A 15,031-nucleotide genomic window follows, 5' to 3' on the forward strand; every position below is an offset into this window, starting at 1 on the left:
CTGGACTTGCTGCTCAATTCCCTGATTTTTGCCATTCATTCATGGGTTGGTGGGGGCGTCTGCACCATGTAACTATGTTTTTGTCAGAGTTTAGAGTCATTACTGGGGCTATTTGGTTAGAGTCACATAATTTGAAAATGTTATTTCCCATGACAGTGCCTGAGTCATCTGTGCCAAAAACGACTCAAACTGTCAAACCATATGACAGACGAATTGAAAAGGAGCGAACAGAGAAACTGTTTTGTGCAAGTTCCCATTTCCAAGAAGAGTATACTGGGAGAGTCTGTGCTGCTTCACTGTATGTGAAACAGTGGTTCTGTAGGAGCATTAAAACCCATTTAAACATCCCAATTTTTTACTTTGGTGAATTATAATATATGATTTACCAGCTTAAAAACCCATATGCAAAGGAGGGTCGATTCGAGAAGAGTGAATTCCACAAAAGTTGGTTGAATTTAAACATCCTTATTTAGTCAATTACATCATAACATTTGTAGGCTAAACCTTCAAGCCTCATTTAAGAGAGTTATTTAACGGTGCAAAGAGAACATTCAAGGTGAAGTCTGGTTCAGTGGAACACTTACTGTATGTGAGAATGCTTTTCATTGACTACAGTTCAGCATTCAACAACATTGTACCCTTCAGGCCTATTATGCCCCTTGGTCAGTGTATGTTTTGGTCATTGGATTTTCTTTTCACAAATGGAAATTCAAAAACAAAAAACGACTGGATATTTGATTTTCGTTTTCAAATTGAAAAACCAAAATTGAAATACAAGGCGTTTTTCTTTATCACGGTCAAAAAGGGATTTACTAAACTTAAAAAACGGGATGATTTTCATTTTCTACTTCTCAAAACAAAAAATTAAATCACTAGAAAACAGAAACAAAAAAAACCCCCGTTTTTTCATATTCTGCTACCGGAAGTTACCTTACAAAATAAGAGCGCAGACGAAACTCACGGAAGTGATTTCAAAACAAAAGCACTCGTAGGCTATGCTAAAATCACACTTTGAATCACTACAGTATCCTGTTGAAGGAACTGTGATTATTATAAACAAGGGGAATTTAGCGATCACAATGAAAACGGCCAAGACACACTTTGAGCGTTGACTGAGACTGATGGAAGGATGAGGCTGATGAGACTGAAGAATCTGCGAGGAACGAATTAGCGGCTGAAAAATAGTTATATATTAAAAGACAGCAGCATCATAAGAGGGCAACCAGAGTGACAGAGTGTGTTACTTTGCTGAAGGATATTACTACTAACAATACATTGAAGTAATTTTACTGTGTCAAGCCACTTCTGCTCTAGAGTATGTTTGTGTGGGACAATGTGGCCCGTGGGACATGTAAATGCAATGTCGACGCGTGAACTGTCAACGGGGGGTGGAGAGACACTATGGACGCTCGTGAACTGTCAGCGGGGGGGGGGTGCACTGTGAACCTCTGTCGCCTGTCAGCGCAACTTACATGATGCCGTTTAAAACCATAGACTGTATATATAAAGTTTAAAACATATAATAATAAAGGGCGGTGCCGGCCGTCAGCGAACCGAGCCGGCCTTTCTCCGCATCTGATTCATGTCATAAATCAGATTTTAGAAAGCGTTTTAGCCAATCAAAATGAAATATGTGGGACATCGTCTCAATTTGCGGGACGCACCAAAAGTCGTGTAAATGCTGTGCAATACCGCACAAAGCGGGACATCTGGTCACCCAGACGGCTGAGTTGACCGCAGTGCAGAATCGCTGTATAGTTGAAATCTCCTAACAATGTTGTCCATTTTAGAAATAGGCCTATTATATTTACAGCCCTTTATAACATTCATTTTCTGGGCTCAAAGTGTGTCTTGGCCGTTTTCATTGTGATTGCTAAATTCTCCTTGTTTATAATAATCACAGTTCCTTCAACAGGATACTGTAGTGATTCAAAGTGTGATTTTAGCATAGCCTACGAGTGCTTTTGTTTTGAAATCACTTCCGTGAGTTTCGTCTGCGCTCTTATTTTGTAAGGTAACTTCCGGTAGCAGAATATGAAAAAACGGGGGTTTTTTTTGTTTCTGTTTTCTAGTGATTTAATTTGTTGTTTTGAGAAGTAGAAAATGAAAATCATCCCGTTTTTTAAGTTTAGTAAATCCCTTTTTGACCGTGATAAAGAAAAACGCCTTGTATTTCAATTTTGGTTTTTCAATTTGAAAACGAAAATCAAATATCCAGTCGTTTTTTGTTTTTGAATTTCCATTTGTGAAAAGAAAATCCAATGACCAAATCATACACTGACCCCCCTTTCACACCAACGCGGTTCCAGGGCCGGTTCGGAGCTTGAGCCTGATAAGCACCGGTTTTTCCTGTTCACACCGCAGTGGAGCCGGCTCTTTTTCCCGAAAATCGGTTCTTACCAAGCTCGAAAAAATTGTCCGTCTAGAAGCAAGAACCGCATACGTCACGCTTACGTTGGAGGCGGGATTAATCTGATCAACAACAACAAAATGCCACAAATTCTGGTCAGCAACACACACAACTGTGTGTGGCTGTCAAGTTAACGCGTTAACGCAAAAAAAAATTAACGCCACTAATTATTTTAACGCAATTAACGCATGTGTATTTTTTGTCCTCGGCCGCCCCGCCCCGTAGTTTCAGAGCGCATCGAGTTTAAAATACCATCTACAAGCTGATGCTGACAGCCCCGCTCCTGCCGCCCGCTTGTGGCAGACCACACTTCCACGCTCACCGGCAGGCCCGGACTGGCCATCGGGAGGACCGGGAGGGTGTGTGTATGTGTGGCGCGACTTGCGCGAGCGAGGCACACCTTACGTGTTGTTGTTGTTAGCATCTGGCGCTAGCTAGCTGCGCTAACGGATATAAGGAGCTGTTTCAATGACATTTCGCCGACAACTGCGCCGAGCACTTGACTTTATGCAGGTAGCCAGACAGTGGGACATTGTACGAAAAGTCAGCACACTCAGCACGGATAGTGCGCGCAACATGATTGCAGCTTCCGTTCGAGCATATATGCCTTGAGCTGCACATAGCTCTCCAACGATCCATCAGTGTCTCCACATTCTTTCACACACACACACACACACACACACACACACACACACACACACACACACACACACACACACACACACACACACACACACACACACACACACACACACACAAACTGTATTGTATTAATGTATGAGAGAGGTTCCAGGTTGAATCGAATATTTGTAATGTTCAGAGGTTGTTGTGTTTAATATTCATGAGAATATTTGTCATTGTTCAAATGATAATAAACAAACATATAAAGCATATTTGTCCACTCATATGTTGATAAGAGTATTAAAAACTTGAAAAATATCCCTCTAAGGTACATTTAGAACAGATAAAAAATGTGTGATTAATTTGCGATTAATCGCGATTAACTATGGACAATCATGCGATTAATCGCGATTAAATATTTTAATCGACTGACAGCCCTAGTCATGACGCAAACAATGACGCAATGACGCAGCACCACTCGGGCTCTGGGCGGTGTGAACAAAACGGGGGCTGAAAAGAAAAACCGGTTCCGAACCAGAAGAGCGCAAGCACGGAGCTAGAACGGGAGCTGCGTTGGTGTGAAAGGGGCATTATTAATCTCAGGGACCTTGGGCTCTCTTCCTAACAGGCAGACCCCAGGCAGTTCGGGTGGGAAACATCACATCCTTCCACCTCCCCCTCAACACTGGAGCCCCTCAGGGCTGCGTTCTTAGCCATCTCATCTACTCCCTTTTCACGCACCAATGCGTGCACTGACGTACACAACTCCAGCACCATTGTTTGGTGAAGACACACCTGTCAGAGCCCTGGCATCTCGGTGCCAGGAAAACAAACTTCCATCTAAACATCAGCAAAGATAAGCTGGTTGTGGATTACAGGAAGCAACACAGAGAGGGACACGCCCCCATCAACATCAACGGAATACGTTGAAGAGAGTCAGCAGCTTCAGGTTTCTCGAGGTTCACTTCACTGAGGACCTTACATTGACCCATCGCAAAAACACTATCACCAAAGACAGCTTGACAGCGGCTCTTCTTCCTCCACAGGCTGCAGAGGTTCAACATGGACTCAAGTATCCTAAACAGCTGCTTCACGGCCTGGTACGGCAGTTGCACCGCCCTCAACCATAAGACTCTAGAGAGGGTGGTGAAAACTGCACAGCACATCACCAGGACTGAGCTGCCATCTACAGTATAGAGGACCTTTTTCACCCAGCATCTCAGGAAGAAGGCCCCCAGGGTTATTAAAGGCCCACATCACCACAGCAACACACAGTTCTGTCTGCAATCATCTGGAAGAAGAAACAGCAGCATCACGCAAAAGCCAACAGACTCAGGGACAGTTTTAACCAACAGGCTATCAGACTGTTGAACTCCTGAGCTCTCTGAAATGCCTTCACATTTTGTGTGTTCATAATACACTCTTCATTTGTACATAATGTGTATAGTCCTCATTTCCATTGTATTATTACAGTATACAGTATGTATTCTCCTCTACCTTATGTATTTTCCATTCTGTTCTATCTTATACTATTATATTTGTAGATGTGTTTTTATTCTTGCACTGACTTGAACCACTTCGTCTATAGCATCCTGTTTGATTGCACAATTGAATGTTTTTCCCTTTCATATTCAGTATTTTCAGTTTTGCGTTGTTGGAAGAGACTGAGACTCAAGATTGTGATTGCCATAACTATGTTGTAGCTATTGTGCATATCACAAATAAAGCCTTTGAATCCTTCAAAGTAGAATAATGTATTTCAAGGAAATACATGCCTGTAAAATGCTTATACTCAACATGTGATGACCCTACACATACAACTATACAGTATATATACTATCTATAGCACTGACGCTTTTATCTGAAGGACATAGCTGTAAGAAGTTACATGTTTTCCAAATCAAAGTAGGTGTAAAGTCGATAAAACTTGCTTTAAAGTGACCATACTATTTTTAAGTTACAGGTAAAAATATTGTAATATAATAAATGTTTTTTTGATCCGCTTGCTGTGTGTGAACATTATAACTGCATCTATACAAAATATACGTTTTTCAGAGCAGTGGTCGAATATAAGGAAATAACAGACTATCAATTCTGCAATTGACCAATCAGAAAGGAGTATTTAGCAATTCAGATAAAGCATACAATTATTTTCCTTTAAGGATATCCTGAAAAACTTAAAATGTGAAATACCCTTGGACTGGATTGGCGGGATACAAAGCTTATTATCTAAAGAAGCCAATTAGCCCCTAAAGATTTGTTTTATAGTAACTGTACAATATGTTCATTCATTTTATTATTTGGTTTCCCAATCACACAAAAAAAGCAATATGTCTTATTGTGGCAACCCTGTAATGTCAGGACAATTAACTCGAGAGTGAACAAACAAGCTATTTTTGTATTGAGAACCACATTAAGACACAGATTTAGACTTGTGTCTTATTCTTTTTTTAAATAAGACTATTGGCCAAGACCAAGTCGTTTTTATGTTTTAAAGACCTAGAAAGGGTTATTAATGCCTTTGTTACCTCGAGACTGGACTATTGCAACGCTCTGTATGTGGGTATGGACCAGGCCTCAATTAAACGTCTGCAGCTAGTCCAAAACGCAGCTGCACGTCTTCTGACTGGACACAAAAAGCGTGACCACATCACCCCAATTCTGGCCTCACTACACTGGCTTCCAATTCGGTTCGGAATTGATTCTTAAATCCTTTTATTTGTTTTCAAAGCCCTAAATGGGCTGGCTCCGGCCTATATAGCCAAACTCCTCCATCGCTACACCCCAGCCAGAGCTTTAAGGTCTGCTGACCAGCTGCTGCTGGTAGTGCCCAAGACCAGGCTAATAACCCGAGGGCACCGAGCCTTCGCAGCAGCTGGCCCCAGGCTCTGGAACACTCTGCCCCTCCATGTGAGGTCGGCCCAGACACTAGGGTTTTTAAATCCTCACTAAAGACACACTTCTTCTCTCTGGCCTTCTAGTCAGAGCGGAGTATGACACCTGACTATTCCCTGTGTTTTTGTTTTTTATATTTCTGTTGTAAATTATTATCTTTTATTGTGATTGTAGTAAAGTGTTTTTATTACATGTACAGCACTTTGGCTCGACCAAAAATCGCTTTTAAATGTGCTATATAAATAAAACTTGATTTGATTTCTGTCAAAGTGGGTACCATATAGACTTGTGCGTGTGGATGGCAATGATTCCATTTTAAATCCATTCACGCACTGAACATTTAAATAAAGGGTCATTATGGAGTCATGCTGTCTCTTAACCTTTCAGCCTGTTGTCCTTGTAAAGGGTATTGAACCGTATGAAAGAATATTTCAGACCGGCTGCTTAGCAGACCAATAAGGCATACTGATTGTCTCACCATTGTTATGAAATCTCAGAATCATGAATGGGAATGCTTTTTGAAAGCTTGGACTAACAAGGTTAGAGGCTGAATATTTTAAAGATATTGAAGTTTGCTGATTATAAATGGCCACGCTTGGTTAAATATTAAGAAGATCATCAAGACTTTTTCAATAGGAAGGAAGAAAGTTAAAACATCTTCCATCGTAGACTGAAAACCCACCTGTTTCAACAACGCCTTGATCAGTAGGAACATTCTCTCTTATGTATCCAATACAATTATGCTTACGATGATTTGGCTTATTAATAGCTATTGTGCCTGCAGGATTCTTGCTTTTTTTCTTTTTTTTTCTCTATGGTTCAATGCACTTGGTGTAAGTTACTCCGGAACACAATTAATATAATATAATATTTACAAAAACAGCTGCAGATGTTCAGCTAAGCTCTATCTTTGCCTGACCGTTTTGTAGCCCACTCCTAACCATACTTGAGACAAATGCACAGCTCAGCCTCTGGAATCAAAGGCTTGTGATCTGTACGCCCACCACCTTCCAACCCTAACTCCCTGTGGCTCATGTGCAGCACAAGAGCGCAGCGCTTCATCAACTTGGAGGAAAAAATAAGGTAAATGCAGAGAGAGAGATGAGAAGTATAAGCGCAAACAATCAGTTTTAATTTCAGAGATAAAAGGCAAGCTGTGGTTTCCTTACAGTAAGCAATGGTTGGTAGTCACAGGCAACAATGCTGCATGTCTCGTTTAAGCAGCAATTCATTCGTTTTCCACACATGTTGATCTGGCTGTTTAAATCACCCTCCAAGTCAATATTGGAAAGCTGCAGAAATGAAGAAGGGTCCACTTAGTTTGAACGTTTTACTTATAATAAAGAGACAGTGTCCAATTGGGTCGACATATTTCAGGCAATGATTGCTGTGACACTTCTTCCGGGAAAATCTTGGCACTTTCTTCGTAATGTTAAGAAATAACATTCTAGCTCTGGTTTGTAATTGATGATGCACATTAGGTTTTGTTACTTCCTGATCCAACCTTAAACATTTACCACACTTTCTAAATAAGTCAACAAAACCAACAAGTCCTTGAGCTTTGTTGTCTTATTAAACATGACTTTATAATGGGAAGCCAAAAAACCTGGTAGCTCCGGTTTGTAATCTAAAATTGCACATTGAGTCTTCAAAATAAAAGTTCCACTACTCGACACAGCCAGTCAATGAATAGTACATTTCACACATTGACAAAACAACAACCATTTTGCATGCTACACTGTTCTCTGAAAAAACTGGATTATTCACAGGTCAATGACTAATTAAGTATGGTGATTCAGTTGCCAACACTTTACTCGCCCACAAGCCTCACACAGAATGAGAAACATTGTCAGATGATGATTATTTAACTCCCTCAAATCAGGGACAAAAAGCTCTTGAGGAGTCTATTAGTTATAAACGCAAACATACTTCCTGCAGTGCTGGTGTTGCAGAGATTTGTGTGACCATCTATAAAAAGATATCTGCCTGATACAGAGCTGCAAATACACTAAACACTGTGGAAAAAAAGACCGTTTATGACTCATACTGGTCCCTGGCTGACCGCTTATTTATATGTGTTTGTATCTGTAAGGGTATGTGTAAGGGAAACCCCTCAGCAACACTGTTAAATTGAGGGAAGATCAATTAAAATGGTCGGTGTATAATCAGAGGTAAAGCGCGTTCCTGCATTTTATGGCAATAAATCCAGTGCAGCTTTTATGCTGGTGAATTTCAAAAATAATATTCGGCTAACATTTGTATTCATCCTTAATGAACAGGCTGAAGATGGGATTATTATAAGGCAATACATATGAATTTAGTTCTAAAAACATACTTTTATTATAGGGTGAAAGCATTTTAGCTAAAAACAAAGGATACATAATTACCTGTGCGTCAACTGAGGTCCAGCACAAGAAAAAGTTTAGTACTAATATCCACACGAACAAATTCATCGTTCTTCTTTCTGCTTTCATCTCCTGTAGTGTAAAAATGTATACACCATACGTTCATGTGAAGTAAAGCAAAGCGTATGCTCGATATCTCCTCTGTTCATCATTGAGAAGCAGCTTCACGTCAAGTTGTATCGCAAGTTGTGGTCCAAAAGTGAGCTTCCCAAACGCATAAGAATAGACTTCACCAAAGCAAACATTCCGAGTATTTCTCCACTAGTATAAACTCAGCAAGCGTCGATTAAATGGTCACCGTGACATCGCTGCCCCCGCAGAGGAAGAGTCCCGGACGCACGCTGGCACTGGAGATTTCCGCTGATTTTGGACATGGATTGCGAGGGGAGAATCCTTATTAAAGTGAGCCCCCCCTCCATTTTCGGCAAAATGCATTGATGGAATTTATCATTTCTGTTCTGAATTCCTTATGTGTGAGAAATCCTCTCAGCCTGCTCTGCCACACCACACAGTTGGAACGCGCACCCTGCCTCCATTAGTGATGTGTCGGTCGCGAACGAGCCGGCTCAAAGAGCCGGCTCTTTTAAGTGAACGACGGGAGCCGGCTCGCGCCCGCGAACGAGCCGTTTTTTTTTGTTATTTTGTTGTTGTTAAGTAATACAAGACAGAATGATATGATGATCTCCGCGCTACAGCTGCTCCGTGCATGCATGCAGTGACATGTAATATCCAAGGATTAGAGACTGTTGGATGCTGCTGTTTTGAGCATTGCAATACATTTATTTTTATTATGTTTTTTTATGATTAGAGACGGTTGGATGCTGCTGTACTGAGCATTGCAATATATTTATTTTCACTATGTTATTTATTTATGATTATCCTTGGGCTCGGCAAAGATTTGATGTCAGCTGTTGCTGTCTTTTTTTCTATAGTTAATACTGAAATAGAGCCCTGCTGTTTAGTCAGGGCCTTTTCTTTAAATATAATTTTAAAATGTCGATAGAGTAGCCCATTTTTTAAAATGTCTATGCTTAAGTTTTTATCTCAATCTCAATCTTTATTTATTTATATAGCACATTTAAAACAACCTTCAGTTGACCAAAGTGCTGTACAGGCAATACATATTAAATAACACAATGGGAGTACAATAATAAAACAATAATTAAAAACATGATAAAAAGCACAATAACTAGAAAAATATTTTTTAAAAAACACATACAAATGTAAAAATGTAATGTTCAACTAGTATTAAAAGCCAGTGCAAAGAGGTGAGTTTTTAGCTGAGATTTAAAAAGTTCAATAGACTCAGCAGTCCGGATATGTACTGGGAGGCTGTTCCACAGTCTAGGAGCTGCAACACTGAAAGCCCTGTCACCTCGGGTTTTGTTATAGGTGTTGCTATCTGCTTTGTGTAGCGTGGTTCGACAAGCAAGTCTGTGCATTCATTGGGTGGTATCAGAGAGATACAAGGGTCTGTAAATGCAATGAAAACAATTGGCCACAGCAAATAATTGATATTAAACATGTCATTTTTACTTTTGAATACTTCCGTACAAAGGATGTATTGAATAATTTAAGTGATATGTGTACACATATAAATCATTAGTCAAAACAAGGCTACATTTGATTGAATTATAAAAGGTATAATATGTGGTAAACTGAAGAGCCGTTTGGGAGCCGAAAGAGCCGGCTCTTCTTGGTGAGCCGAGCCAAATGATCCGGCTCACCAAGAAGAGCCGGAATTCCCATCACTAGCCTCCATGTGTCGTATTACGCCAGCATGTGACCATTGTGGTTATTCTCTTCTCTTGCATTTATTCACGTCACGGGCTGCTGGGGACGGGGGCAATCAATGCGTCACTTTTGACGGCATTGTTATTGACCCACAGACATTATGTTCAAAAAAATATGGTAAAATGTGTATTAATATTTCTATTTATTTATCTGAGCAATTACAATGTACAACTGTCAAATATTCTCTATAGTGACTTATCATTGGAATTATGGGTTATAATAGAATAATAGAATATCGTTATAACTTGGGGGGGGAGTGGTGCAGTAAACATTTAATGAGATTATTGTAAAGATGAATGGAGTAGCTAACTTTGTCTGTTTCTCTTTGTTACAGAGCAGGTATCGTGTACACTGGGTCTTTAGAGCCTTTATGCTAAAAAAGCTTTTAAGACAAAAACGAGGCGGTGAAAGTTCATTATCTGCTGAGAAAAAATTATATTTATTATCAGAATATCAGAATAAAAAAAACACTTTTAACCAGAACTATGTGCCATTATCTTATTGAAGACCAACCAAAGAAAAAGTTCAAGACTTATTCCACAATATCTTAAAATAATACTGTACATAATTGATCATTAGAATTGAACTTAACTCAGTTTATTGATAGTCCCACTAGAATAAACCCTGCCAAACCCAATAACGATACCCTTATAGATGTCATTCTAACAAATGCAGCTCATAAGTATGTGTCTGTTGGTGTTTTTCCTAATGATATCAGTGACCATTGCACTATCGCTTGCGTTAGGTGCACTAAGTTGCCCAAAGCCAAGGGCCTTATTGTGCTCAGGCGCTGCTTCAAACACTTCTCTGAGCAGGCTTTCCTACACGATCTCGCGGAGGTTAAATGGCACTTCACAGCGTTAATTCCATCTGTTGATGTTGCCGTCCAATTTTTTATTGATCACTTTTTATCGATTATTAATAGACATGCCCCCCTTAGAAAATTCAGAGTTAAGAATAGGAACACTCCATGGTTTACTAGAGAACTATCTGATCTCATTCATGATCGAAATAAGCAATGGTCCTTAGCTAGAAAGTCTAACACTAGTGATGACTGGCTTCTTTTTCGTGTCCTCAGAAATAAATGTTCTGCCCTTATTAAAAAAGCTAAAGCTGATTACTATCTGAGCTTAATCACTGATTGTTTTAATGACCATTCCAAATTCTGGAAAACAATGAAATCACTTCAGAACAAGAAGGTTTCTAGTTTCCCACAAAAACTGAAGGTCAGTGATTATTTCAGATTCAGATGGTATGTCTAATGCCTTTAATGCTCACTTCAAAAAGGCTGGTCACATTTTTGATGAGCAAAGTCATGACTCTCTAAATGGTCGTACTCACAGCCATAGTCAAGAGTTGAACTCCCCTGTTTTTGATTTCGCTTATTTCTCGGTCTCTGAAGTCTTACAGGGTTTGCACTCGATTGATCCTAAAAAGTCTGCCGGGCCTGACGGCCTTGACCCGTTCTGCAGCTCAGATGATAGCACAACCAGTAACTGATATTTTTAATCTCTCCCTGTCCACTCACACACTGCCAGCTGTGTGGAAGCAAGTTCTGGTATCGGTGGATGGATACGGTTCCAGGTACCTACTGTACGGACTGAGGCTGGAAAAAGGAGTCTTTCTTATTATGGTCCTTGGTCTTGGAATGACCTTCAATCACGCCTTAAACTGAGGGCACTTGTCTCTATATCATGTTTTAAATTGAAGTTGTCTGAAGTCCTCACCACCAGCTGCTCTTGCAGTAACAAGTAGTGTACTTTTTTTATTGTCCTAATGTGCACAATGTAGTGACTGCTTTTTCGTCTTTTGTTTTCTTTGTTATGTTCTCTGTATTTTATATGTTTGTGTTATGTGTTATGTGTAACGTTGCTGCCTTCTTGGCCAGGTCAGCATTGAAAATGAGATTTTATCTCAATGTTTTTATCTGGTTAAATAAAGGTTAAATAAAAAAAAATAAAAAATATTGTAGAATAAGGACCAATAATAACCTCCATCAGGTTTGTGATTCAATTCAAGCTGAGAACACGAACACGTTCAACATGCTTCTTCAGCCATGATATTTTTCTGTGCAACTGTGTTTCATTATCTATTTCTGAAGAAGACGATGTCTCATTAAATGTTCAAACGAGAAACAGGGGCCACAGAGTTCTAATGAATGACGTGATAACTATTATGCTTAATAGACGGAGACACACCAAGATAATTATTAACAGCCAGAATCGCTCAAGGCTTTGATCCAATCATTCCTAACATTTCATTCAATTTGCAGTTTATTAGCATCCTAACCATTCCTTTTGAGCTTATAGTCACCTTTTTTGTTTGGAATTCTTTGATTCTGTTTTTTAATCCCGTGGTGCTGAAGAAATTGTCCACATTGCTGACAGGGAAGGACATGGCATTAATTCAAACCACAAGCATTGGTGATGAGCCTGCCGTTTTATTTATTTCCCCCAGTATCACATAGTGCTTTAATCAGGTTCGGTTATAAGAAGACATGCGAGTGGATGGCACCTCACTTTGCGAAAACTATTGTCAAGATTTGCCAATTTGGGTGAAAAAGCATCCCTGTTCACCTCCTCTTTGAAAGGTCTGTCAGTGTGTACATCCCTGTTGAGGATGATTCTCTAATTATGTTGCCTAGACTGTAGCACAACAAGCACGTGGGCAGAGCCTGTCTAATGACTCAGTGATGAAATAATGCTTTCAGTGCGTAAACCATAAACTCACACTGTGATGTCATGCAGCTGCCAAATTGACAGTTGTGGGCTATTCATTAACCCAGCATGAAAAGGGGGAATATGATTCCAAAAAATAAACCTCTTTACAAGCAATGTAATAATCAGCAATGTAATAATAACAGATAGAGAGGGTGAACAGGAGAGAAAAAATAAAATGTACTCGTTAAAAACCTTGTGAATGCAGAATAAAAAGAGATCAGAAGAGTGCACATCATCCACGCTCATGAGAAAACACTTTGAATAGGCTCTGATTATTGTATTATATCACACAAAAGTAATTAAAAAAAGATAGAGCAACCGTTTACTGTATGTAGTATGTTCTATTGAGCATCTCACAAAGGCCTTATCACAGAAGCGATGGCCTTATTTCATCCTCCATTCTGAAACATAAAGAGTTTCAGAAACTTGTATGAATCCTTTATGTTGCAGTATCTCTCTAGAGTCCCATTTAGTTCAGACTCAAACTCCTTGACCCTGCAGCTTGCTCTTATCAGGCAGCTCCACTGTCTTGGAATAGTCTGCAATTGAAATGGAAACTGAGCAATCTGGTGCCACTAAATGTTTTTAAAGCTCGGTTGGATGCTACTCAATCGGAAGCTGTTGGTACCTGTTCATGTGGACAGTTATGTAAATTGTAATCCCTGTAATGATGCTGTATGATGTCCTTTTTGTTGTTCTGTTTATGTTTTTATGGTTTCATGTGGAACCTACTTGAGCAGGTCTCCCTTGAAAAAGAGATCAATGATCTCAATGGGATACAAAGGTTTGAAATGAATTACACAAATCCTCGAATATGCACGCTCAGTGTAAAACGGGTTAGTGTAGTTAGGCACTAAAGAGTTAAGCAATTTGGTTGTTATGACATTTTAACGTGATTGGAAATGTTCTCATATTTCACTTTTATTAATAATATTAATTGTCCCATAGCTGGCTGTCATACCATTATCGGTAGAAAGCAGCTGCAAGTGAAAGGAAGGCTTTTCATTTGACTTTTTTTCCTAATCCCCTGTGCTGATCCTAACATGCCTTGAATATGAAATTAATGATAAATGCTGTCCAATCTGTCACCTTCTATGTCTTTAAGATGCACTTATTATAATCATGTGGTTTACTTCCTTAAGCAGCATCAATCCAGTGTATTTTCATCATGTTTCATCTCGAAAGCCTCACTTTCTCAGAGGATGCTGCCACATTTATGCAAATGTAAACCCCCGCCTTTCTAATGGTCACATGACTAACGCAATTGTGACGTTTTCAAATCTCAAAGCTGAAAAACAAGAACACAAGGACTCTATGTGACTCAGCTATAAACGTGGAAAAACATAGTGTGCATTTGAATGCTAATTGTTTCATGTTAGTTGTTTAGCATTTAAAGCTCACATGATTAAAATGGATTGGTTTCACAAAGTTGCCGTGGGGTTCAGCTCTACAAAAGGTGCTGTGAGCGTTTCTTTCATTTTCAGTATGTTTATGTTTATTAAGGATCCCCATTAGCTTTTGCTCTTGACAAAAGCTACTCTTCCTGGGGTCCGACACTTAAAACAATACAACAATAATACAACAATAATACAATAATAATACAAAAACATTCAAGACATAACTCCTGACTTAACAATAGTATTATGTTTGACTCTCCAACTGATTCCTTCTAGTGCTGCTCCTCAAGAGGCCATTGACATTTTTACAATGGCTCAGTTTGCTCAGTGGAGCTGAACAGAAAAAGATTAATAGCAAGCATCCCAACTCTTCTCATATAAAAGGCTATCATGTCTAATCAGAGGGATGCACCGCTGATTGCCAGTACAAACAAACATGAATCCAATTTAGTATTTTGATTCTATATTAAATAAGTATTGAAGTACTTCGGTAATACATTATTTTTATTTAAACTTAAATTGGTCTCAAAATGTCATTTATTCTTATTATATGAATTATTCTTATTTATTTATTTATTTATTTTTACTGTTGTTTTTTCCTGCTTTTTTATAATTTGAATATGATTCACTGAGCAAAAACATTTGGTTTGTTTAAAAGACATACATGAATGCATGTGTCTTTGTTCAGTTTATTTACCCTTCATGAGGAAAATAATATTTCCTTTTTACATGTAAGTACAAGTACATGTAAGGACAAATAAGTCAATATTTAAAAATTAAAAAGAAGGA

The 15,031-nt window shown here is 39.1% G+C and overlaps 1 protein-coding gene across 1 annotated transcript in view; it reads right to left on the reverse strand.

The window, feature by feature from the left end:
- The window catches only part of pth2ra (parathyroid hormone 2 receptor a), a gene marked incomplete at its 5' end in the record, with an annotated part of 84,415 nt that extends 75,997 nt beyond the window's left edge, over window positions 1–8,418 (reverse strand). The window contains one exon of the mRNA XM_034134196.1: window positions 8,314–8,418. Coding sequence (XP_033990087.1) covers window positions 8,314–8,418 — 105 coding nt within the window. The remainder of the gene's footprint in view (window positions 1–8,313) is intronic.
- Window positions 8,419–15,031: the final 6,613 nt, after the last annotated feature.

Source organism: Trematomus bernacchii, unplaced genomic scaffold (genome assembly GCF_902827165.1).
Source record: "Trematomus bernacchii unplaced genomic scaffold, fTreBer1.1, whole genome shotgun sequence".
NCBI lineage: Eukaryota > Metazoa > Chordata > Actinopteri > Perciformes > Nototheniidae > Trematomus > Trematomus bernacchii.